A 26,404-nucleotide genomic window follows, 5' to 3' on the forward strand; every position below is an offset into this window, starting at 1 on the left:
AAGCCTTAACTAAACCTCTTATTGCTTACACTAATCTGGTATTTCGTTTGCTTTACTTTTCGTTTATGCTTTCAACCAACAACCATATTTTCTAATCGCCTGACTAAGATTTACAAGATAACCATTACTTGCTCAATCCGACAATCTCCGTGGAATTCGACCCTCACTCACCTAAGGTATTACTTGGACGACCCGGTGTACTTGCCGGTCGTTCTGTGCGAATATTGCGGAGTTCAATTTCACGCACCAATGACCAGTCCAATTTTCAAAACCTTGATATAATCCAATCGACTCTAAGCCGAATTAGTGTCCATATAAATATGATTTAGCCATGCCCTTTCTCTGAAAGAGAAAATAGTTTAGAAACATAATTAACTGGTTAAGTTTAGAAATTAGAAACATTTCTTTACATAATATACATGTAAAAAAGTTATAAACAAATCACAGAACACCGTCAAAATTGGAAAATGCTTAAATTTAGAAAAGCTGCTTGATGTAATCAATGACAAGATAGCGCCTCCAAATAGTGTATCAGTTATATTACATGAAAATGTAATCAATATAGAACAATATACACAAATTACGACGACTGGATAGCTAATGTACATTAGAATCTGCTGGCTGCACAATGAACACCATTAATGAACACCAGTGTTTCTTGCAGTTGCCGTAGGTATTGGCTTCCCTAGGGCTTCTAGTCTTGCCTTGGCTTGTTTTCTTTTACTTCAGACGCACCAAAAAGAAAAGAAGAGCTCTTCAAACTTTACAACTAAGGCCACGGGAAAATTTGACAGAAAGGCTGTACATATTATGAAGGAGAACGGTATCTACCCATAGCGAGACCAAGACACATGACTTTCAATCACATCGCTTCAAGCTCATAGGCCATAGCCAATTCATGAATCCGGTATTCTTAAGTTTCAGTTTGTATTTGCTGGTTCGGTGTAGACTCCAAATCGTGGTTCCTGGAAGTTGAGTCTGACCGATCAGGGGAAACTGCTCTCCATGATAATGTGTTGGAGGATTTCAGCAACAAGCCCAAAGCAGAAGAGCACGTTGCTCTAACAATTGCATCAGGTGATCGACTCAGGTCTCCCACTAGCATACCAAATACCTAAAAACAATGGGCGCATCTTTGTCAAACTTCAGATTTAGTTAATAATTAAGAGCCTGAAAATGGTATAAGATATACAGGAAAGACCTGTGCATGGTAGATAGCTAAAATATGATGATTGTCTGATAAAGAAAGAATGCTGCTGGAGAAGTATATAGCATTTGCTTGAATTGCGGGCCACGGTGCATCAAAAGCCTGCGTCATCCAGGATAAGTAAGTTATGGCGTATAGCAGCAGCATAAGATAACCTAAGTCCAACAGAGATATGAGCTTTTATGAACCTGCACTGTTGCTGCCATATAAGTATCAACTCTGGAGGGAAGATGCTGAATAAATTGTTTTGCAATGTCGCGGAGAAAGTCCTCATAGTCACTTCTGAAGTCACAAACATGGGTTTGATAAATTCTAAAAAGAAAATTCTTTCAACAAAAACAAAGCAAATTTAAGATCTGTCAAAACCTACCGGTGATCAGAAAGAAAGCTCTGTGTGTTGAGCAAGGCAAGCAATCCTTCAATTTCCATCAAAGGGAAAACTCGTTTCAGTGTATTCTGAAAGTCAGCATGTTTCAAAAAGAAATAATTAATTCCATTACAAGCTTCTTTGCAAGTCTCCAATTCAAGAAATTCCAAGATAGTAGCTGATTACCCGACAGGCCAATCGAACACCAGCATCTTCATCATGAAGATGCAAAACCAGACGAGGGAGAGCAGCATGTACCTTGAAAAGACCATCAATGGCAATGAATAAGCGCTCTGACATATTGGAAAGATAATTATATGACATCATTTCAGGGGGGAATTACGCAACCAAAATCTTCAAATGACGAGGCATATGAAGTCAAAATATGTGAAACTTTCTTCCTTCTTATTTTATCCCAAAAAGATTTGACACATGGTGACGTTATATTTGTAAGAGACGCATGTACTTATCAAAGAATGTCCAAAACCATAATGAGTCAAATACTGTCATAAAGGTCTTGAAGGCCAAAAATCCAAAAGGAGTCAAATACTGTCAGATTTGAGCAAACCTTCTAATAGAAGTAGAAACTAAACTATGGTTTATTTGTCAAGATGAAGGAGAAAAGTGCTGGCATTGCTAGGGCTTCAACGTGTGAAAGAAAAGGATTGTTGTTTAACAGTGGTATGGCCACCTGGTAAACTTTTTACCAATGATTTAAGTGAACAAACTGCAGTTATTCCTATGCTATAAGTTCCTTTTTTATTTATTCTCGTTTTTTTTTTCTTTACTTTTCTTTTTTTTTTTTTTTTTTGGTTATATCACTATGCTAAGTTAACTACAGATCATGGAGAGTGCAATATCCTAGTTGTCACCAAATAGTTCGTGGAAATAAAGAAACATAACAGAATGGGAAATCACATCAAAGCCAGAAAAACCAGACAGAACAAGATCTTATTATGAAAGGTAAATGCCATTTGCTGTTCCACAGCTACGATACCCATTCCTGAAACTATAGATATACTAATTCTCTATTGAACAGGTGGAACTAGATTTAGAGTCAGGGAAAGAAAAGAATAAAACACAAAACAACAAGAGTTAGAAATATACCTGCTCAACAAAGGCATCCTTTAGTGCCCCAATGCCATAGCTGCTAAGAGCTCCAAATGCCGCAAAAGAATTTGCTCGCATCTTGACGTTCATGCTTGCCTGTTTTTAACAATTTCTTAACCAAGTTGGTTAAAGCTGTCTAGAAGTGGCTATTATTTCCTAAACAAATTAACAGTGTTATAAGTTTTCCCCTTTTATAAAAGAAGAATTAGATTGACGGATAACAAAAAAAACTGGAGAAGATAAGATATCCAGAAACAACAGGATTGCCTCATATCCTGACATAAGAGAGGTACAAACTAAACAACTCGACAAGAGAGAGTGGTCAGTGGTTTCTAAACTAAAACCAAATTAAATACTACAACCTGAAAGATTAAATTATCTTAGGAATCTTGTACTAATAATTAAATTTTGGGGAAACAGACTACACTCTGAGGTTGTGTTTGGATGAGTATAAAACCAAATTAAATACTACAACCTGAAAGATTAAATTATCTTAGGAATCTTGTACTAATAATTAAATTTTGGGGAAACAGACTACACTCTGAGGTTGTGTTTGGATGAGTATTCTAGAGGGAGTGCAATTTTTAGGATATTTATCATTTAAATTGATTTGGAGAGAAATCCTTTATTGGATACTTATTCCAAAGGAATTTACGAATCCCAAGGATTTCTATGAGCTATTTTATGTACCCCTAAAATAGTGGATTTCAAACTCCACCATCATGAAGGGAATTCTAACATTACTTCCTCTCTTCCATGCCTTAAGACTCTCATGACTCTTTCACACTAGCTTCTGCCTGCCCATTGCCGACACTTGATGCAGTCCGTCAATGCTCCCTGCCGCTGCTCACCACCCGTTCCCTGACAATTGTCCACGGCGACCATTGTCCAAAGTTATGGAGTTATTTTCATTATCCAATCAAAGTATATTTTTAAATGGAGTGAATGTCTTGTTTTTCTGAGAACATATTTCTCAAAATGATGGGAATTAAATTGATGCATTTGAATTCCAAGTTCTAAATTTCCTTAAATTTGAGAATCCATCACCCAAATACAACCTGAATATATATAAAATAAACGAAACCAATAAAGATATTTAAAACAAAGTAATAAACCAATCCAGTCTGCTTAATGCTACAACTAGACATGAAGACTAAGAGAAAATCTTAAGTGAACATGCACAAGAGGGGGGAAATGATTAATGAATCTACTAGAAACTACACCAAGGGTGATACAGTATGTACATTATCAGTGTAATATCAGTTTATGAGGAAGAAGATATGACTATATGTATGCAGAAATTGAAAGAAACCCAAATTGAGCACTATAGCAGCTCCCACTCTGTTAAGATGGTTCCCAAAATGAAGAGCTCCCTTTTTCTCAGAACTGGTTGCACTTGATACCCCCTACTCTCTAATTCTCTTTATAAGTCCATTTCCCCTATTACGCTTCATTTCCATACACTCTATTAGTGTTTAGGTTCCTTACATCATGGTAATTACGAGAAACCTACACACACACAAAAAAAAAAAAAAGAGAAGAGGGAGCTAGGAGGAGAAAGAGGGAAAAAGGGGGGTGGGGGGGGAGGAGGGGAGAGGAAGATGGTAGTACTGAGGATAGTAAATTGACCCACTTGAAGATTCCTCAACCGTACTGAAAGATTAAGCAAAATGGGCTCAACTGCATCATCAGGTGAAGATTCAAGAATCTGCAATAAGCCAAAAAGCAAAAGTAAGCAACAGAATTTAGATAGGATGGACAAGTAACAGGACGAGAACTATACCATCAGTAAGCATGATACTGCAGTCAGTTGTACAGATTCATCAGAATCATCAAGCAAAGCTAGTATAACACCCAAGACTTGAGATGTATACTTCAGGATATGAATAGATGGAATCTGCAACATAAACACTTGGGGAGTTAGACATGACCAACGACCAAATGAAGACACGTTTACGGGTCAGATGTGTAGATTATTAAGATTGCCCTACAATAAGCTTATCAATAATGACAATAAAGCCGGGGCTTGTTGTTTAAAACAGTATATACAGTTTTTATTTATTATACTCTTCAAATAAATGTGAATCTTCCAAAATTGACAAACAGGAAAATGTGGCCAGTATATGCAGATTCCCTTGGATAGGACACCCAGCTCTTGGAAAAAGAGCATATAATTAGCAAGCAATCAAACATCTAAAAAGAATCTATCAATATGAAACCCACTATAATTAGCAAACAAACAACAATTTAAAAGTAGCCAATCTATGTGAACAACATTATAACTGTAAACACTATATCATATGTTGAAAGATGAGACCTGCACTAAACCTCTCAAACATAAACGCCTAACAGTTGAGGACTCGTCCGATACATGTCGACATAAAACCTCAACCATTTGCTCCAGACAAGAACCAAGTCCTCCGCTGTACAATTGATAATGAGAACAATAAGAACATCCACGTAACAACTTTAAAATGTGAATAAGTAGCAGTAATTTTAAGACCATAAATTGCAATAACTAATAGTCCTAAGTTATGAAAGATAGGGGATGGGAAGGATCAAAACTCCTAAGCACATGATACATCAATACCATGTCAACAACCAACCCTGTCAAAAGCTTTGACTATTCTGAGCACCACAAATGATATTGATATGTTAACAGAAACCAAAAAAAGATCACGTCTGGCATCAATAGCACTCCTTAATATCTTCAACGATCAAAAGCAATTGTTTATGCACACACAGAAATAGCCATCACAATCCAATATAGGGACAATAATCCTTTCCTGAAATTCAATCATTCTCAGTATATTTATGTTGCTATGCATGCAATAGTATAAGTGAAGGATTGCGTGGTTTTTCTTGAGTAACTAAAATATCTTTGAGTTTTCTTATTGATGACAAATTTGTCACGACTGGCCTTGGGGGTAAATAGCTCATGCATTACAATTACAACTCTTATTTGTTTTTGTTATGATCTTATTGTACCTCCACGCTCTATTGCATGCTGAGATGATGAACCCATTGTCTAAAAAGAAGTTTATAAATAAAAGACACATGTAATGTTCTGGAAAACATCGACAAGTAAAATATTCCAGCACCACCATGAGGAAACTTATTAAAACTATCATTATATATGCACCTATAACGAACGAATTCTGACAATGCAGCTGCGGCAGCTTCTCTTTGGTATTTCAGTGGTCGATCCAATGATTTCGTCAAAACTAGACAAATATTTTGCACCTATGTTTTCATCCAGAAAAGAAATTTGTCAAAATTTTCCACTATTTTATAGAAGGAAATTTTTAAAGGCAACAAAAGGTGATAAGACAACCACACAAGTTATTAAAAATAGGAGGAGAACGAAGAAAAAGGTTAATAACATTGCAGGCACAAAACAGAAGGTGGGACTAAATTCAAAAAATAAAACACCATAATCACTTCTGGTGGTAAGAATGTTCCAAGGATGTCTTCCTACTCATTACTTGAAACTTCAGTCAATTTTGGACTATTATAGGAAAAGATGATTATAGTGAAAGTCAGGTACCCTTCTAAGGAAGATGATAAGAAAACACAGAACAATATAAGTTCACCCAGAATTAAAAAGGAAGTTAGGATTGAACTCCTAATAACTTACCAAAAGACAGAATAGTTTATCATACAATTCAAAATCCTAAATCCACCTAAAAGCTTCAGCTGTCAGAGAACATCTAGAATGGTTTTGATTTATATTTCCAAAACTATCAACTGATAAAGCTAAGTAAAAAAATTCTAATACTAAACATCAGAAATTTCTTTTTCACTGTGCAACGTATCTGACTATTATAAAGAGGAATGTAATTAGATATATGGCATAACCTCTTTTGGTCGTTTTATAGATATGCAGCCAGCTATATCTCCAATGAGATTAATCCACCTCTCATTTTCAGATAATTCACCATCTCTCGCTAAAATCTGAACAAAGAAATAGTTTGTCATATTCTTTCACTTCCAAGACCATATCTTAAATCCCTAAAAAGGAGCAATTTGAAAACGTATACCTTGCCCATCTCGAGGTCACCAACACATTCACAAAATGCTTGGAATGCAGTTAGAAGATTCCTGCACAAGAGGAGAAAAGGGAATCAAACACAGGATTCACAAGTGGAATAGCACTCATAGTTATATAAGAGTGGCAACATAACTTTTAAATACAAATTCTATGTTTACTAGTCGTCACAGAGAGAGAGAGAGAGAGAGAGAGAGAGAGAGAGAGAGAGAGAGAGAGAGAGAGAGAGAGGAGGGAGGGAGAGAGAGAAACTAAATTCTGTTATTGTTACTGAGTTTGTGCTCAGTTCACTATATATAGAGGTGTGAAGTCATTCTAATCTTTAGTTACAATATCTCTAACTGCTCTTTAGTTAAGTTTCCTAACTAGTCTAACAGATTCTGACCCTCCTACACTTTCTAGAGTCTTCTAGAACTAAGGCTCAGCTCACTCTATTAATATGGTTCATAACATATCAGAATCTCTAGAGTGTAGTGGTCTAGAGTTAACACCTCATTTTCTCTAAATAGAATAAGTTGACTTTCAGCACGATTTAGGTGGGCTGTGTATTGTTAAAAGCTCAAGCCAAAGCCACTCTTCGATACGGGGGCATACTAAAATATATAATGATTCACTTAACATATCCAAGAGTTTATGCTTATTCATGCTAAGGATCCTTGGTAGAGTCACCCCTAGAGATAATTCAACCATCTACTAAAATAATTTTCTTTACTTCTGTATATTTTATTATCTCTGTCATTTAAATGGATTTTTTTTTAAGTAAATTAAATAAATGTTTTATTTACCGAAATAAACATTTTTAAGCTTTTTTATGAAAATGCACTCTATGTTTTATTTCGTTTACAGTATAAACGAAATAATATTACACGTATTTCGTTTACACTATAAAGGAAATAAGCTCGTTACACAACACGGAAAAATCTCATTAAAACTTATGGAAATGAAAAGTTTTGTATATTTCCAATGCATTAAAGACATAACAAATTTTAAAAGTTTACATTATTGTCTTTTTTAACAAGTGTCCTTAGGGCACCTTTTAGCTAATCCTAAATATAAGAGAATAGCTGACATGCAGCACAATGTCGACGCCAGCATGCAAATAATAATACTAGATTCTCACCGCAATGGCTCCTGCTGGCCAGAGTTAGCTAAACCATGGCAGCTTCCAAGTTGCAGCGTAAGCTCAGAAAGAACAGAAGCATAATTTTGCTCAGCAGCCCTCTTCCCAATTTTTCCACCTCCTCTAAATCAAATAAAGGTTTGCGAAGCTGTTGGGTCATCTATATATACTCAATCCAACAGATGTAGGTGATAATACAAACCTGAAGAAAGCAGTAAGGGCAAAAATTGCAGCTTGAAGATTGCCATTCTCTATATTATTGTCAACCTGGCTATCCTCAACTCTATATGCATCACCTTTAACGATAGGAGTCTGACTAAGGGCAGACATTACATGTTCTAGAAATGTAACTGAGAGTACCATGTGCTGAGAAAATGCCTGCAAGAAACAATTCCCCAAACAAATTACTATGTCAAACATATCCTTCAAACAAGATCACATTTCTTCTTCTAATCTTTTTTCTTTGTTTTTTTATTTTTTTATTTTTTGACAAAAAAAGAATTATATTAAGATGAGGAGAAGGGTAATACAAATTGGGGATAAGGGTTCCCCTATACAAAAGCAAAACAAAACCAATGGCATTTGAAAGAATAATATACTGAGAAAGACAAAAGGAAAAGTAGGAACAGAGATATAATGAATCAGCAATGCTCAGTCACAATTTAAGCAAGAACATGAAATCCTAAGCAATAGGAACCAAGAGTGTTCTACAATCTGACTGGGTTAGAATGGTTCTCGTTACATGAATAAATTGATGCTTTTGAGTTCTATCAAAAATATTGTCACCCACAGCATGGTCTTCTGTTTGAACTAAGTGTTCTTACGCCACATGAAAGCAGATCAGCAGACTTACATAGAAAGCATCCTGCATAGGCCAACCACCGCGTAGCCTAGATATATCCTTCGAGACTATATCCTTGCCAGCCGTAGCCAGAACTTCATCAAAAACAGTACTTGGACTAGTGTTTTCAGCCAAAGAAGAAATCTTTCTACAGTAAAGGAAAAATCTGCCAGAGGCAAACAACTTGAAAAGGACATCCATAAGAAACCTTTTTTCACAAAAAATAAAATAAAAAAAACTATGATTCAAATAATATAAACTAGTAATAAAAAAATTTACCCCTTTCAAGACTGAGATTTATCAAATTAAAAATTTCAAGGATACAGCTCCCAGGGTCTCCACACGCAAGTGTTTATCACTTGCATGCACAGTGGCAGAGATCAATGATTGTGTCGTCCTGTAAATACATATATGTCCACAACTTATGCTCACAATCAACCTCACAAGAAAATGAGTTTAAGATTGTTCCATAACATAACTTGTATACAAGGTCTGCTTCAAACCTTGAGATATCAAACTCAGAAAGCTCCCTCCCTCTTCTCGAAACAAACTCAACAACGGCTTGAATAGCCCCTTCAGCTGACTGCTTGATCTTATCATTTAAGGCTACTGAGCAACCATGCAGTGTAGCTACCAGCTGTAAGAGAACATAAAGACAATTTTTAGTTATACCTTATAAACAGAGAGACAGACATATGACAAGAGAATACAACAATTGCCTCATCTTTTGTCAGCAGAATGCAAAGCGAGGAAACAATCCTATTGAAAACTTCTGATGGATCAATAGAAGTATCCTGTATATTAATGAGAACCATGAAAATCATTAGTAGCAATATTGCCCATCAGCATTTATATAAGAAAAATGAGGAGAAGCGAGGCAATACACCAGGTAGCTAATGAGCTTACATTCCTCAATATGGCTATTACATCCTCAAGAGAGGACAAAGAACTATATGACAATTCTATATCTTCAGAAGATATCAATGAACCAGCAGGTCTCGGAAGTGAAAGAGAGATGCTAAAGAGTTGATCAAGAATCTGCACAACAGAACAATTAATGAGATTATTCAAGAACAATATAACAATGCACTGTGCATAATAGAGCAATTTAGAAGCAGCTGTAGTGACTGTAAGTCCAAGTAGAGTAAAACTAGGGCAGTGTAACCACCTCCGCCGGCTAGGACAGATCAGTAACTAACTTATCATTGTATTTCCAATAAGCTACTCTCATCTTGTATATAAGATGAAAACTGATTCAGCTACATTCAGCTACCTTATTAATACAGAAGGCAAACACTAGAAAGCAAGGTTTTATATTTCATATAAATATTATATTAATCCAGAAGCTACACAAAAATTTAATGAGAGGCTGTGCCTTTTCACATAAGAGACAAAAGCCTCAGTTGCTTACTTCTGCAGATATTTTTCTGACTTCAGAATTCACGTCTGCACATCGTGGAAGATACACAATTACCCTATCTCCCAAACATAAAGCTTCACGACTTGGCAATACAAATGCAGCTGCCAGTTCAGAAGCGATACAATTAAGTATATACTAGAGTGCATATCAATGAAACACTTCAAAGTGGTTTAAAGGAATATATTTACATGGTAGCTTTGAAAAATTCCCAAATACAATTCGGTCAATTTGCTTGTTATGTGCACAACTCCCCTGGCATCCCAGTGCACAATGCCCGCTAACACAAATCATCCGAAACTTGAGAAGCATCTCATGGACTGCAAGACAACCTCTTTTCCTTTGGTACTCAATAGGAGAAGAGACGAATTGATCAATTTGCCTCAACATAAGAAGTAGCAGCTCTGCTCGACTTCTTCCATCTTCTCCACTAAAAATATGGATTTTGTTGTTATTATTAATTTGCACAAACGAAAAACAAGTTTACACAAAAGAGATATCATGGGCAAACATCAACTTTTCAATGATTCATTGAATGAGCATGTGTCATATGACATATAGAGACACAGAGTGAGAGGCAACCGAGATCATTTTGTTAAAATGCAAGACAAAAGTGCTCACAGTACAATTAAACAGATCTAAGAATAAGTACTGCTGAAGTTCTTATTTTTTATTTTTTTTGAAAAAGAAAACTATGGGAACGATGAAAATAAAATGAAGCAGAGGATATCAAACAATGACAAGAAGACCAGAAAATTATATCAAATAGGGTTTTTAACTTAAATTACCTAGTAAGAAGAATTGCACATAAGAGTGTTATCAGGTTTTCTATCAGGGGATTGACAACATCAACTGGATCATTTGGTACTGCAAAAAACCCTAACGTAGCCTGCCAAATTCATCATCAAACTCAGATGGCAGCAAAATTGCCAACAGTACGTTCACAAAATCAAATGAAAGTCCATACCTTCAATACATGGTTTCTAGTTTCAACTGTAAGTTTTGGCTCTACAGACACCAACGTAGTGCAGGCACTTATTGCGATGGCCTAAATAAAATATAATAGAAAACATAAATTAAAAAAAGAAAACATTCCCAGGTTAAATTCACAAGTGACTTCACCTTAGGAGAAATCACTGAACATCATTTTATAGACCTGAGTACGCAGAAGTTCATTGTAATCAGCAAAGCCATCGTTATCATCCCGTCCCATTAAAGTTAAGATATAATCAAGCAATACATCCCTCCTTTTCAGTGGAAATGGTGCACCAGTTTCAGCAGCATTAATGACAGCACTACCTATATCATCGAAAATCACATCATGCTCACAAACATATCAGGCAATATCAAATTGATATTTGATTATTGACTGTTGAACTTCAAGTAAACGTTGTACAGATCTGGAAATCAGCTTCTATTCAACAGACAATGAGAGAGCATTAACATACTGGAAATGTTCCTTGCGATGAATGATTGTCCGAGGGCTTTTCTTTAATTTTAAAACCGTGAAAGGACTAGATAATTTGAAAGCAACTCAAATATTACACAGATACATCTTGAAATGACACTCTGATGGCAATACTTGTCAGCCAAAAAATTATTAAAAACAAAAATGAAATAGGCAGCAAAAATAGCTAAGAAATGAAACAAAGCGTCCCAGTTTCTTTATACATGAAAACTGGGCATTAAATAAGATCCTTTTGGAAAGCCATTATAACCAACAATGTTAGATAAGATAAGAAATAAAAAGTAAAAAATAAAAAAAGGAGTTCTAATAACACAGCTGCAGCAACAAGAAGGATAATGAGATCTGATAACAATTAAGTTCTGAAGAGTTACAGACCTCTGTAGGGGAAAATAAATGCAACTTTCCCAAATTTTACTTTCTGAAGATTTTTGAAAACCCATAAGCAACAATTTTAGGTAAAAATAATAATTGAAAAACAATAAATAAAAAAGAAAAAGGAAAAGAGTAGTAAGGACACAGTTACAGGCTTACAGCGACAAGAAGGATAATGATATCCAATAATACTCAAGTTCAGATGAGATCATTACAGACCTAGTAAATCAATTGCAGTTATTACAGCTTGCTTTGCTCTGGGATGATGGACGTTAAGAAGCCTTGAAAGCATGTTGGTGCCCTGTCCACAAATGTACAGTACAATCAAATCAACTTTATCTGATTGTAATAATAGCACAAACACACTAAAGCATAGCATTTCACTCTGTTAAGTAATTTTATTTTTTATTAACATACTTTCTCAGGGGGACATGAGAAAACCCTAGTTTTTCCCATCTTAATTTCAAAAGAGATATGTTTCTTTGTTTTTTGTGTCTTAAAATCTATTTTACTGCATTATTATTAAAACTGACTTCAAAAAACAAAATCCAGAATGGTTCTTAAGACATTCTTTCCACTTTGAATGGTCAAAAATAAAGGAAACAAAGGATCTACTCAAACGAATACCAAATCTGAAGCAGAGAGAAAAGATGACCTACAACAAGGGCATTTATTCTAGCTTCAATGACAGTTGATGGTGCATACTTCGCAGCATATCCATACATTAGAGCCAAAGCAGCATGTATATCATCCGAATCTTCTGTTCTGAAACTATCTGAGAACAATGCCATAATCCTGCAATATGAAAGCTTCAAACAGGTCAGGTCAGACAAATTCTCAAATTAATTAATCATTTTAAAAGGAAGAGAAAAGAAGAAATATTCTAAAAGCATGTCAAATGTTAATAATGCACTGTTGTTATTTTTTCAGATGCAGACTACTGAGTGATTACTTACAGATTTGGGAAGGGACAACATAAAAGAGTTGTAAAAGTGGATTATATTTGTATCCAGTAAGAAACAAAAATTTTATAACACCATCAATGAACATTTTGCATGACACACGGTAGAATTGTAGAAGGTCAAGAAATTATATTCGTCTGCAGAAGAACAGGTTAGTGCAAGCCTATAAAGAAAGTGTATACACTCAATCCTATAAGTCTGACATAAACCTCTGAAATATGCTTTGTCCAACATTGTCTAGAATATCCTTTAGCTTCTCCAACACTGTATCCAAGTGAGAAGCAGCAACCTTAAAACATAGAAAAGAAAATCAGCTTAGAAACAACAGGAAATGGGAAAAGAAACAAATCCAAAAGAATGGAAAAAAAAAAAAATGAATTACCAGACCCATTGCTTTGGCCAACCCTAGCCTATTTGTAGGAATTGCGATGTTTGCTTTCTTATACATCAAATCTATTTTATCACTGACATAAGCTCTGTCATTAACCTTTTGAAGCAGAATCCCCAAGCACCTGTGGTCAAGATCAATGTCATTTTTCACCCCCTTAAGTGCTGGATAATGCCAACTAAGATTTTTCACAGCACAGATATAGAGGGAACCAGATTGGAAAATCCATAGTGCCAATAAATGCACACTAAAATAATGGTGGCATCAGAATAAGCAAGAGAATCAACCATTTCTGATGCAAATTCAGCTTATTGTTGGCAATTGACATAAACCCAAATCTTATCATGATGACTAACAGACACACAGCAGAGGTTCCTATACAAAAAGAGGGAAGTGGAATACAAAGAGGGAAAATGAAGTAAACAGTAAGGACTGAATGCCAACTTTAGATTGGCTTTCAACAACAACAAAACCTTGTCTCACCAATTAGGATCCACTAGATTACTTTTCAGTTGTAAATAAATCAAAAGCAACAGATTTCTTCTTTTCAGTTGTAAATAAATCAAAAGCAACAGATTTCAGTGTTCCAAAACCAGTACACGACAATTGAACTGACACAATTGCATCCAGAGCCCTACAAGCGTATGGGTCAAACTAGAAATACTCACCCCAAAACTGGAAAACTTCAACCAGTAGAACTGGCCTGAGTTCAACCATGAACTACCAACCTTCCGAGTTCTCTCTGGTTTAACTAAACTAGACATAGATTCTAACAAATATCCTTTTCTTGAACGGGAAATGCCCTTGAGACTTGAGTAAAGGGTTAAAAACTGCCTAAACAAGACTAATGGGATATAATATTCTATTACTATAGAAAATTTGAACCTTAAGTTATATAACATGAGGTTTTGTTGAAAATCTACTACCACATGATTCCATTTCTGTTTTGCTTTGTTATAAGGAGAAACCAATTTTTAATACAAATAAAAAGCAATATTTTGCATGGCATGTTTCTGGGGCATTTATACCGGTGAAGAAGAGCAGCATGTTCATCATCAGAAGTGTAGAGCTCATAATGCTTAGCGAACACATTTCCAAGAGACATAACCCAATCTGCATCTTGAATGAAATCCAATGATTCTGCAAGAAACTGCCATCCAAATTAAATAAATGATATTAAAATTTCATAACGAAAGGAAAGTCTAGGACATCATATTGAGCTGAATTAGCTTTACATAACATAACCTTATCAAATATACTTATCAGCCAGTGCGAATTTTTTACAACCAGGTTAATTTCAGAAGCTTGTTTGACCATTTCAAGAACAAAATTATTTTGTTGCTTGCTTTTAACTAATTGAGGAGATATGGAACAAATGAAAGGATCCAAGTCCCCCAAATTATAAGACTCATACAATGAACCAAAAGTTTCACTACATTGCTTACACTTCTTTCAAATTGTAAAACTGTAACATAATAATAACGGGTCTGAGTAGATTGACACTCACATTTATTATCATGTCATCCCAAGTGTCTTGACAAGATGGATCCTGTTTCAAGTCTTCTGTATCACTAACATAGGCCTTCATCTTCGGAATCTAGAGCTTACCAAAAACACAATTAATTGCACTTTAATCTATAATGGCTATCTAAGAATTGCAAGTTTTAACAAGTACCATGACAAATTATGTTACAAAAAGATACAGAATGAAAAATGGTTTCTTAGGATTTTTGCTGATTTATAAAGTTGTTGTTCTGGGGATGTTAAATTGTTCTTTGCCGTGTTAAGGCTTTTAAAAGAAAACAAACAAACAAAAGAAGAGCTAAGTTCCAATCTATCAACAAGTTTCGCATAAAATATTACCTCATCTTGCCAAAACAAATTGACATTTTTCGGAAACAGGGGTGCTAGAAGACACAGAACCTACAAACAAAAAGTATGTCATACAAGGAAATGCAAGAATTTTAGATCAAGTGATAAGAAGAGTAAATATATTGTACAATATTGAGTGTAAGATGAGTAAATATATCAGATCATATCGGAAGTATTATGAAAAGGATAGTTTATATACATCTTAAAGTTGAACCTACCTAGTCAGATCTTTTAACCTTTTTAAGTACATGTTACCTCTTATCCTACAAAAAACCTCAACTTTCTCACTTGGTTTTAGTATTTGTTCTGAAAAAACAAAGGAAAAAAGGAAAGAAAAAAAGTACTGGAAACCAGGAAGGAAACTGAACAAACAAGTAAATATATTTAGTTTCATCTGAAAACTCAAACAGGATTGATAAATGTTGATGTTCACAGCTTAGAACATTGTAAAACAATCACCTTCCCAATACCACCAGAATTTCTCTAGTCACATGACACGCTAAAAGTTTGCGTTTTAGTTTGCATCAAAGAATAATCCACACGGAAAAATGCGTGATGCACATGGACTTGATATACTAACCGTTAAAATCTGGGTAGGCAACTGCTCCCTTGCTAGAGGATCATGCAAAAGCACCACCAAACGAGCAAGAAGTTCCTATACACATGTCAACCAATATGATCTGAATATAGTGAACAATTTTCACCAAGATTACATGAAATTATAAATATAGAAGGAGGTGTGTGTGTTGTGTTTGGGGGGGAGGGGGTTTGAATAAGATCAACCAGAGATCCTACCTCAGCAGTTGGTATATCAGGATGTGTTTTACACTCACTCAACATATCATTGCCATAAGATCTGTGCCGCCACAATTCTGAGATACACCTGCAAACCTGTAATAATAATGATAATGGCTTCTGATTCTGAGAAAAGCGTGCGACAGTTAACCTTCATTTTCACCCCATATGCACATATCCCTACAAAAAGTCGTAAAAGAATTTTTACCGTGGCAACAGCGCCAGTGTAGCTCCGTGGAATAATCATTCGCAACAAAAAAGGCCAAAGAACGTGCTGTGAAAGCCAATATGGATTCAGAAGGTTTTCTAAGGCAACAACGTAAAATAACTGACAGAAACAGTAGGCCCAGGAAATAAGTGAAATCACTAGCACAAAATGGATAGATAAGGAATGAATGAAAAACCTCCATTTCAGGAATTGTGATAGTTACTAGAAGGAGGCCTTTTTCACATACTGTCCTTAACTCCCCTGGAGTGACAACCCTAATTTTCATCTGTCAAAAATCCAAAATTTATGGGTATGACAGAAGATAAAAACATGACACAAACTAAAAATTAAGAACAACTAAGCCTTGGCCGACTAGGTAAAGTTGGCTATATGTACACAAGTGGCACTTGTTTATTGAGAAGCAAGGATTGGGGAGAAATTTTACCTCCACTCTCTTACTCAGGATGTCAAGATCACTGCGATTATTGTCAGTTAAAGCACAGTGCCGTACAAGATACTCAATGAACAACTCTCCAGATGAACCAACCAAGTAACAATGTGAAGCCATAACCACAATTAACTACAAGAAAAGAAGGAAGGCAGAAAAAACCAAAAGAAAGTGAAGGGTAAGAAACTGTGTTAGTTCAGAAGTAAATTACATGAACATGGTTCATAATGGATTACCTCAGAAAGTGCTTTCCGAACACCTAAACTCGGCTCCTCTAGCAAGGACTTTACAGCTTCAACAAGTAGAGGTATTTTACTATGCCAAGCTTCAAATAACCTTCAGATAAGAATTGTAGGTCAGTTTACACAAGATAATTACACACAGTAACTGTTAAAGGTACCAAATTAGTCATATCCCTCAACCCAAATATAGTCTAAGCTTTTTGGTAAGGTAGTTCATGGCCTGGTGGTATTAGAGTTCCTATAACCAAATGCGGCCAAGAGTTCAATCCTTGTTTACGACTCAATCTTCCAAATAAAAGCTGAATTTCAGTAGAAGATACAGTGGGCCCAAGCATTGTCAGGGCTGCAGCCCCAAAAAAATGTTATTGCCTGATGCGATTTGAAGGTATAAAGCTATTCATGTATCTACCGAACAAATTAAGCTTTCTGAAAATATGATTCATGACAATTATCACCAGCAACAGAAAAGCAAGAACCTTGGTAAAAGATGCTTCAAAACACAAAGTCCACCAAAGGTCAATGGTTCTTCCTTCACCCTGCATTTCTGAAAGAAAAAGAAAAGTAGGCCAAAAAGGCAACACTTTTATATCATATTAGGAGAAACAAAATAATTTTCTCCTTGGAAAAGGAAGAAACATCAGTGCAAATAAGGCACCTTCCTCAACATAACACACAGGCTAACAAAAATACGTAAAAGAAATAGGACATGATTCAACTATAAATCAAACCAGAAACTAGTTCAACTGATCGCCTTCCTTCATCTAATATTTAGTCTGGGTCTAACTTCTTCTAGCAAGTTATTTAGCTTTACATGGTATAACTTAATCTCCCTTCAGCTTACTATTCTTTTCCTTTTTTATCAAGTCAACAGAATAGAAAATTCACTTCAACTAGATTTTCAACAACTTACAGTTACAAGAAACAGAAACAAATCATCTGGATACACCAAGCCAACTGTGAGAAAGCAACGTTGCACCTCATTATACATCTGCCAAACATTATTGAATTAAAAAAGAACATTTAACCTTTTTCATCAACAATCAGTGTCATAAATATTCAATAAGGTTGGAATCTTACAGTAAGAACAGATAGTGTTACCTTAAGTCCAATTGAGAAATCTGATTGATCTTTGCTGTCATTATTTATAGAAACTACAGGTAGAAGTGTTGACAGAGTAAGCGTCAAATCCTGCAAATAACGAGTGTTTATTTTTAACTTTATTTATGAAAAGGGTGTTTTGTTTTAAATCTCTGAAGTAATTAGAAACAATAAATACAGATAACAAACCCACCGACAGAAAGAAAAGCATACAATTTAAATTAGAAACATTTACAAATGCCAAAAGTTGCAGTAAATATAACTAATCCAACTAACAGAAGAGGAACATATAACCTATAACAATACAGTAAAACGATGCAGAATCAACTAAACACAAAAAAAAAAAAAAACACAGGATATGTTTCTGCACATGCGTGCACCGGTGCACACAACACACACATATATACAGAACAAATCTATTGCAATCTACAAGCATGCAAATCTATTTATCTATCTATTTATATTATATAAAAGTCGATACCAACTTATTACAAAATAAGCTTCTGCCATATTGCTTTTGTAGTTGTGCTATGTCAGCAATTTTGCATAGGTGGCAACAATTAACTAAGAATCAATGCAATAAAAAGAGAATTGGATTTCTACATATTAACAATACAAAGAATATGAATCATTACTCAATTGAATTAAAAAGTAACGGTTAACTGCAATTAACATCTACATTAAAACTTTGATAATACTAACAATTTTCAGTTACAAATGTTAAGAATGCATACTACCTCTTCCTCAAAACATTATTTATATTGTTGATTTAAAATAAAGTTCCTATATTACTAACATTTTCTTTAGAAAAGTATAAGAACCAACTTCACCGATACTAATATCATCAGACAAAGATAACACACCAATCAAAACTTGAAGGAGAAAGAAGTATAAACAAATCCAAGAGACATTTTCAGATGAAGAACTTGCATTTAATGTAGAGCAAAAAAGACACTACAAAACACAAACAAGACCATATTGGAACATATCAAAGGAAGGAAAAGAAACTACTCCAACAGGAAGCCAAAATAAAAAAAGGAGAAAAAAACAACATAAGACTAAGTCTGTAAACAAAACAAAAGGTAAAGATGGAAACAAGAAACAAAGATGTAGCTTTGTACAAATACAATATAAAAAGAAAAATGTCTTCTTAAAAATTAATAAATTTACATCCCTAAAAGATAAAATATATTTCCTCTCATTTAAATTTTGTTGTATAATTATATTGGATTATATACAAATTGCTAAATCAATGCTCTGTACAATATTTTTTACAAACCAGCCTTCAAGTTCAAGTTAATTTACATACTATCTAATCAATCTCTAGACAACATAACACTTTACCTATTAAAAAACAATATAGCACATTATAATTTATACTATATAGCATAATTAATTTAGCCCCCGCATATCGCATAGGTCTTAGTCTAGTTTGGGGGGAAGAAACAAGATGGGGACATCAGAGTTTAAGGCACAACACAAAAAGTATCTTTCTCATAGGACCTAGTTCTCACATTTCACTTGTGGAGAATAGAGCAGCAACTTAAAAGAAACCACAACTGGTGCATGCTCTGTGTGTGTGTGTGTGTGTGTGTGTGTTTAAACATATATCTCATTGATGAAAATTTCCACCCCAATTACAGTACAAATATATAAATAAAACTCCATCCAATTCAATCCCAACCAAACATACTCTTAAATTAAAAGTTTTATCAAAGAAAAAGAGGTTGCAATGCCCAAACAAATCAGAACAACCACAGCAGGACCTGGCTAGAACAATAGTGGATAACGGAATATGGCTGGAAGATCTCGGGCTACTGAAATTTGGCCAGAACAGAACCTATGAATGGGAAGGGGATACTGCACCATTGATTCTACTGACTACAACAGCTATAATTAGTGACAGCTACACCAGTAAAAACCAATGTGACACATTGACTTCAGTGTGGCATCCAGGGGCAACTATAGAATGACAAGCAACTGTAAACAAACAGACGTAGTATATTCTATGCCTATAAACTGTCCACTCTCCCTAATGGGATGTAGACAAAAAATTGTGCTTCAACACTTGCCTACTTCTTAGTAGAACAAGAAGCACTAAGAAGTTGCACTCCTTTAAGAATCTGTAAGAGCTACGTGATTAACCTCAGCACTTTACAGTCCCAACAATGAAATGATACAAAAAGAAATCAGGTTCAAATGGTAAGTTGTGACTACTAATTACAGATTGCTATACAAAAATTAGTAGGCATTGTAGACATAGACAATGGCATTATGTTATCATTACCTCAAAATCAAGCATAGGAGGGCCAGTTTCTGACAGCAAAGAGGCATTCAAGAGATTGTGGAGACTACACGTTGCTAGAAAAGCGATTTCTTGATCCTTTTTGTACCTGATAGCAGAAAAGATGAACATGAATCTATACTATACATATGTTGACATTATGAGCCTTCTTTATATATTATAGAATGCTTAACGTTTTTTCCATAGAGAACAGTAATAATAAGGCCGTTGGCTGAAAAGTACTATGCAGATCAATCTTACAAGTCCAATATCGTAGGAACAAGCCTTGGTAAAGCTGCCTTTAATTGTGTCCGTGTTATGAGACCAACCATCTGGCCCAGTGCTTCCACAGACGCCACACGAACCTAAATTTAAATATTGAAATAAGCAAACACATAAGAAAACGATACATTACAATCAGACCATGTAAATGATGCATTAAATTACTTATGTACGGTCAACTCATCTGCAGAACATAATATGTGTTCCGAAATGCAAAATTTACAGTGGTCTGAGGCAATACTACATATCAACAGTTAAAATCACATTATTTTCAAAATTTGTTTTTGGATATTATGCAATGCAATAGGAACATCCATAATGGATCCAATCAATTTTAGGGGGAAAGGCATACAACATGCCACTGTCATCCAAGCAAGAAAATATATTGAAAAAGTATATATAATTTTCTTCTACTAAGGATAATTTTCTAAATCAAAAGACCAGATTAAACATTTACTTAGTATAAACACGGAGTTAGATATCACAAGCAAACCAAATAAAAACTTTTCCATGATCAATACAGAAATCTGTACATGCATTGCAAAAGACACAAACAAAAGAACAAAAGATTAGGAGCAAACCTTTAAGTCCCGTGAAGCTGCCCAAACTCTCAATAGAAGTTCAAAAGCGGAATTTAGATATGACCTGCACTACATGGACACATCCCTCACCTTTAGACAAGAAATAAGATAAGCATACGTAGAGACTAAAAACAAACTGGAAGATTATGTATTGATCTCACATGACATCACCACCCAAGGGAAAATGTGAAGGAGAATCTATACTATGTTGCCAAGCAGCTTGACACCAACACTTAAATGCTGTAAAGAATACAAATTATTGGTTAGATTAGAGAATATAATATATTATATACAGATAACCAATTTTACATCAGTCAGTAATTGCAAATGCAATTGAATTGGCCACAAAATTAAGACAAGTGCTATGCAGTAATTGCAAATGCAATTGAATTGGCCACAAAATTAAGACAAGTGCTATGTGTGCAACATTGAACAATTTTAGATAAATCATCAAAAGATATCAACGTTGAAACCACATATAATGAAATCATAAACAAAGGAACCGAAAAATCACCACACCATTTGCGAAAATTGGCCTCTGCGTATCGCGCACATTTCCAAGAATTGGCAAAATTCGTGAAAGTACACCTTTCCAACGTGGAATGAACTGCAAGGCTGTGTAAGATTTAAAAGAAAGAAAATACATCAGTTTTTTCCCACAAGATCCTTCCCCTGGAAAGAAGCTAATGAAAATTTCATAACAAAAGCTGAAGCACATAGTAAAATTTGATTACTAACGATCAGTTGAAGCAAATTCTGCAAGTATTTGAACCATAGCTGGTAATGCTGAATTTGTGCCAGATAAATGAAGAAAGATTTCTTCCATCATCTGTAACACCAAATTAAAAGAGATTAAGGTAGAAGGCTGTGAACTGAGCTCAGCATCCAGGAAAACTAGCTACAGTGCAAATAATAATAATAATAATAATAATAATAATAATCATCATGATGCAGGGCAGCATGCTAAATGAAGTTGAAAAGAAATGGTGATAATACTTTGGCAGCCTGGTGCACAAGCTGTATAATGTAAGTAGCCTAAAATAATAAATGCATCGGTGGCTAATTCCATAGGTTGAACCTGTGACCTCAAGAAATCACAACCATTACCCCAAGGATTTTTTTTGGAGATAATACTTTGGCAAGATAGAAAAATATCGCTATATTCCAAGTTTGGAATATTTCAAGAATCAACACTTGATAAATTATGCAATGGCAATCTAAAAAAATAAAATCAAAACATAAAAAAATTATAGAACAAAAAGAAAAGGTTTTCTGCTTAATTTATCTTGTTGGTAGGCAATCAAAGAGGCAGTAGGACTCCATTTTAACCATGTAACTTCACTTTTCCTTTCTTTATTGAACTTAACAATTTTATAATATAAAATTACTGTCAAAGTTCGAAAGAAAAATATAACTCACAAGATCAGGTAAATGTGAGCCTATTGCAACAAGTAAGCTTGTTGCTGCTCGTTGCCAATCTGAATTGAATTCCTGCAGAAGGCAATCACTGTGAATCAATAAAGCATAAGCAATAAAGTAAGAAACAACATCTTATCAACTATATCTCAAGATGAACAGAAAAAGTACCAATAATGACCCGGAAGACAGAAATTCATCAATTATAGTGGACCTACCCTCCATCAGCCTGTATGCTGATTTTACTAAATGTAACAGACATTACAGTAATTGGTGGGAAATGCTCATAAGGATTTACAGCTATTCGGAAGGAAATTCAACTTCGACATTTACTTATTCAACATCCAAATTTCATGTCTTCAAAATTAAATTTATCATAACAAGCAACGTAGTCATGAGTCACACTATAAGAAACAGCTAAAATGCATTTGGGCCACACAATTCACCATATTAGTCCATACACAATCATAAACCAAATGCTCATGATCTAGATACCTTATATGCTTTGATGCATTAGTCAATTAGAGAGTTAGCTGAGTAAGAGTCTAGAAGAGTTAGAAACAGTTATAAACAGTTAAGCTGATCTGTCAAGCAGTTAGAGCAGGTGCCAGCTAGGATACATTTTATATTCCCCTAACTAACTTATGCATGTAAGGACTCTTCGACCCTTTACACTAGCTTGCTGAACAAGCTTCTCCTCTAGGTATATAAGCACAGATTCAGGGCTTTGCTGAAACAAAAAATTCAGAATGAACAATGTTCACGTTACACTCTCTGATTTCCTCTGTCTTATCTCACTTTCTCAAACGTTAATACAAACTCATAAATGGAAGTATCTTAAAATTTTCCCCATCCTTCTTCTTGAGCAATTTAATTAGTTTCACTCACAACAAAAAGCTGTCAAGCTAGATCCTAACAAGCCTAGGCATACACCCATTCCTTTGATACATACAATATTTAATGTCCAATGTCATTACCAATGATGCAAACATATTCAAAGGTATGTATGAGTAATCAGAGACCAAGAACAACTCCTTTGTCCATCCATGCAAGTTCCAATGTTAAATTCAGTAACATATTCTGTGAATTTCATGGTGACTAAACTCTGGGTTATTTAACCACCTATGTATATTATAATAATCTACCCATGACCAGCCCTAAACCATCAATAACATTCCCTGCATGTAACACAAATTTCCCTAAACCTGTAACTTTTAACCTCAGTTTGACCCCAAAAATCCTTCTGTCATTTTAAAGCAAGTCTTTGTATTTCTTCCTTTGCACACTTACTACCCCCTTGATTCCCCAGCACTATTTTCTTAAATAGGAAATGAAAGAAATACCTGTAAGCAGTTTTCTCATATATACGGAACAACCAAATTGAGACCTAAAATCACTATTGCCTGAGTTAGATGGTTACTTATCAGGAAATAATCTTCCAAAATTCAAATTTTCATCAACAAATGATTGTGAAAAACCTTTATCTTCTTTACCTTTTCTAATACAGCAATTAAAGAAATTTGATAAACTAAAGCATCAAGGTAAAATTATTATACCTTCCAAACTCTCAAACCCTCTGGTTTGGCAATTAATTTGACTCAAAATAAGAAAATACATCAATTTTACATGGTAATCACATGTAAATACATATATGGATTTAATTCTGGCCACTACCATATTCATGGGATAAAGTTTCCCGCTTGATGTCTTTATGGCTCTCTTCTAGCGAAATGCAGCATGATGGATGAGCTTTGCTTTTTTGATTTCCCTAGTCTCTTAGTTACCTTATTCATAGTAGCATGGTGACTAGTTTCTTTTTTTGTATTTCATCATGTAATATGTTGTTAAGCATTGCTCTTACAAACAACACAGTATCTTGCCCACTTATATAAGTCAGTTGCAAAACAATAAATCAAACAAGATTATCGTGTTCCAACATTGCTATGTCTGTATGGTACCGAGACTTCTATAGGTCTTATCATCATATAAATCGAACTTCTTGTAAGGGGAAGAATTTGAATAAGGAAAGAATTAATCAATTAGAGGGAAATTAGGAAGAATGAAGAGGGAGAGAATAGAGAGAAGATAATTCTATTGATGGAATTCCAAAGAAGAAAAGATACAAATTACTCAATTCATGGTTACATGACTCTATTACTACTATTCTATTTATAATAAATTCTACTCCTAGTGAGAATTAATTAATTGGGCTATAGGCTCATGTTTACTCCTTACACTTCTCTACTAAAAAGTAAAATGTTGTTGAAGTTGTGTACTTATGTTTTAGTGAAAGCTCAAGAAAGGAGTGGGGGAGGGGGAGTATCTCCCCGCAATTAAGAGTCTTGACACGATTAAGAGCAATCCACCAACTGATAGATTTATTCCAAATGACCATGAGGCAAATCCATGTGCTCACTTCATTTCTAGTAGCTAGTACTAACTACTAAGTAGATGCGGACCGACCTTACCGAAGTCATTTAATTCCGATGAACTAAGCAGCAGCTGAACATCCTATGAAAGCATTAACTACCATTCGATGCAAAGTGAAATCAAGCTACACAACTATTACTGCAGGTCCAAAGTAAAACACAAACAAAAAAATAAAACAAAATCACCTTAGAAGAAATCAACTCTGCGGTAGCAATCTTAGCAAGCTTAGCCATGAAGGCAGGATCAATGTCGTCCTTGTCAAGAGCATGAACACCAAACGCCATCACCTTAAAAACTCCCGCCATGTTACCAAATCGCTGAAAAAATATATATATAAATAAGAAATTAAGCAAGCAAAAAAGAAAGAATACAATAAAGAGGAAGAGTTACAAAAACACCACTGTCAAAGAATAAATTAATAACTCAATAAGTAAATTCGAGCTCAGCAACGGCGAGTACCCTCCGTCCTCCGCGCGAAACAGTGGCGCAAGACTCGAGTACAAGAAGAGGATTCCTACAGAACAGTTCAAGCATCCATGAGTTCCGAAATTCAACCGGATATTCAAGGAAGAACAGTGAGAGAGAATTACAGTGCAGCAATGTCCTTGAGAGAGGACATGGAGGCGGTTCTGACGGCGGAGGAATCATCGGCGAGCAAGGAGACCAGAACCTGAACGGCCTCTGTAACAACGATAAGAAAGAAAGGAACAATCGCGAAAAGAAGATAGAGAGTGAGAGTGTGAGAGATCGAGAGCGAAAATGAATGAAAAGATCGCAGCAGGAGCTTATTGTTACCAGGAGCGGGAATAGAGGCTGAAGAGGCCATTGGAATTATTATTATTATCAGAAGAAGAATTGATAGGAAAAGAAAGTGACCAATGTGAATTTATATAAAAGGAGGAAGCAACTCCGAGCCCCCTTTCGGTTGGGACTTTCACCACCTTGCTGCGCTGGTTTTGTGTACAATTGCCAGGGAAAAGGCTCCTTTTTTTTAACAACACTTAAATATGATTTGTACGCCAAACTTTTAACATTCTTTATAGAAATACAGTAATAAATTATTTTTCACTTAATAAAACAAAAAAAAAAGTATGTTAATTATTAAAAATACTAATATAAAAAATGTCTAGTATGAATGATATAGAGTTATAGACTACTAGACATAACGGAATTGTTTTCATATTATTATTAATTAATAATTATTATTAGTAAGTTAAATACCGTGAAATAAATGAGCACACAAAAATTCAATTATTAAATTTGTTATTATATATTTATGTATTTATAGATAAATATATATATAATTTAATTTATATTTAATGAGTATTTCATATCTCAATATATAATTTATATTAATTACAAATTTTAGTAGTTAATTTTAATATATTTTTAGTATAGTTGAAAAAAATCAATTTTTTTTGTGAAAAAAGAAGGGTTAACACGGATTT

General features: G+C 34.7%; 1 protein-coding gene across 9 annotated transcripts; it reads right to left on the bottom strand.

The window, feature by feature from the left end:
* Positions 1–460: 460 nt before the first annotated feature.
* LOC107648729 (ARM repeat superfamily protein) lies at positions 461–25,929 on the bottom strand. Of its 9 annotated transcripts, none has more exons than XR_001622040.3 (51): positions 25,752–25,929; positions 25,547–25,637; positions 25,416–25,470; positions 25,142–25,273; positions 22,530–22,601; positions 21,849–21,939; positions 21,630–21,725; positions 21,272–21,350; positions 21,111–21,174; positions 20,509–20,612; positions 20,251–20,356; positions 17,964–18,053; positions 17,776–17,853; positions 17,342–17,409; positions 16,860–16,959; positions 16,621–16,755; positions 16,372–16,461; positions 16,176–16,241; positions 15,968–16,063; positions 15,753–15,827; positions 15,164–15,223; positions 14,808–14,897; positions 14,329–14,450; positions 13,295–13,424; positions 13,122–13,201; positions 12,610–12,745; positions 12,170–12,251; positions 11,267–11,409; positions 11,078–11,158; positions 10,899–10,999; positions 10,302–10,540; positions 10,105–10,214; positions 9,600–9,731; positions 9,413–9,487; positions 9,197–9,330; positions 9,018–9,090; positions 8,706–8,837; positions 8,055–8,230; positions 7,853–7,975; positions 6,725–6,785; positions 6,543–6,638; positions 5,827–5,927; positions 5,013–5,107; positions 4,468–4,581; positions 4,318–4,392; positions 2,682–2,780; positions 1,761–1,832; positions 1,578–1,663; positions 1,396–1,489; positions 1,202–1,309; positions 461–1,114 (listed from the first exon to the last, which is right to left on the bottom strand). XR_001622040.3 is itself a non-coding variant. In XM_021104492.2 (51 exons), exons 1-51 carry the CDS (start codon positions 25,780–25,782, stop codon positions 914–916), a joined length of 5,148 nt encoding a protein of 1,715 aa, XP_020960151.1. In that variant the 5' UTR covers positions 25,783–25,929; the 3' UTR covers positions 461–913. The 9 variants fall into 9 exon arrangements, 6 of the variants coding, with proteins under 6 accessions (XP_020960151.1, XP_016208039.1, XP_020960152.1 ...); XR_002348769.2 differs by having other exon boundaries at positions 4,296–4,392; positions 5,002–5,107; XM_021104492.2 differs by having other exon boundaries at positions 1,396–1,486; positions 5,002–5,107.
* Positions 25,930–26,404: the final 475 nt, after the last annotated feature.

The sequence above is a fragment of the Arachis ipaensis genome, chromosome B6 (assembly GCF_059453495.1).
Source record: "Arachis ipaensis isolate K30076 ecotype BB chromosome B6, ASM5945349v1, whole genome shotgun sequence".
Lineage (NCBI taxonomy): Eukaryota > Viridiplantae > Streptophyta > Magnoliopsida > Fabales > Fabaceae > Arachis > Arachis ipaensis.

Coding starts and splice junctions, on each gene's coding strand:
- LOC107648729 (XM_016352553.3), bottom strand. CDS start 25,782: ATGGCCTCTTCAGCCTCTATTCCCGCTCCTG. Junction 25,274..25,415: donor TTTCGCGCGGAGGACGGAGG/GTACTCGCCGTT, acceptor ATATTTTTTCAG/CGATTTGGTAACATGGCGGG. Junction 6,639..6,724: donor GTGACCTCGAGATGGGCAAG/GTATACGTTTTC, acceptor TTCTTTGTTCAG/ATTTTAGCGAGAGATGGTGA.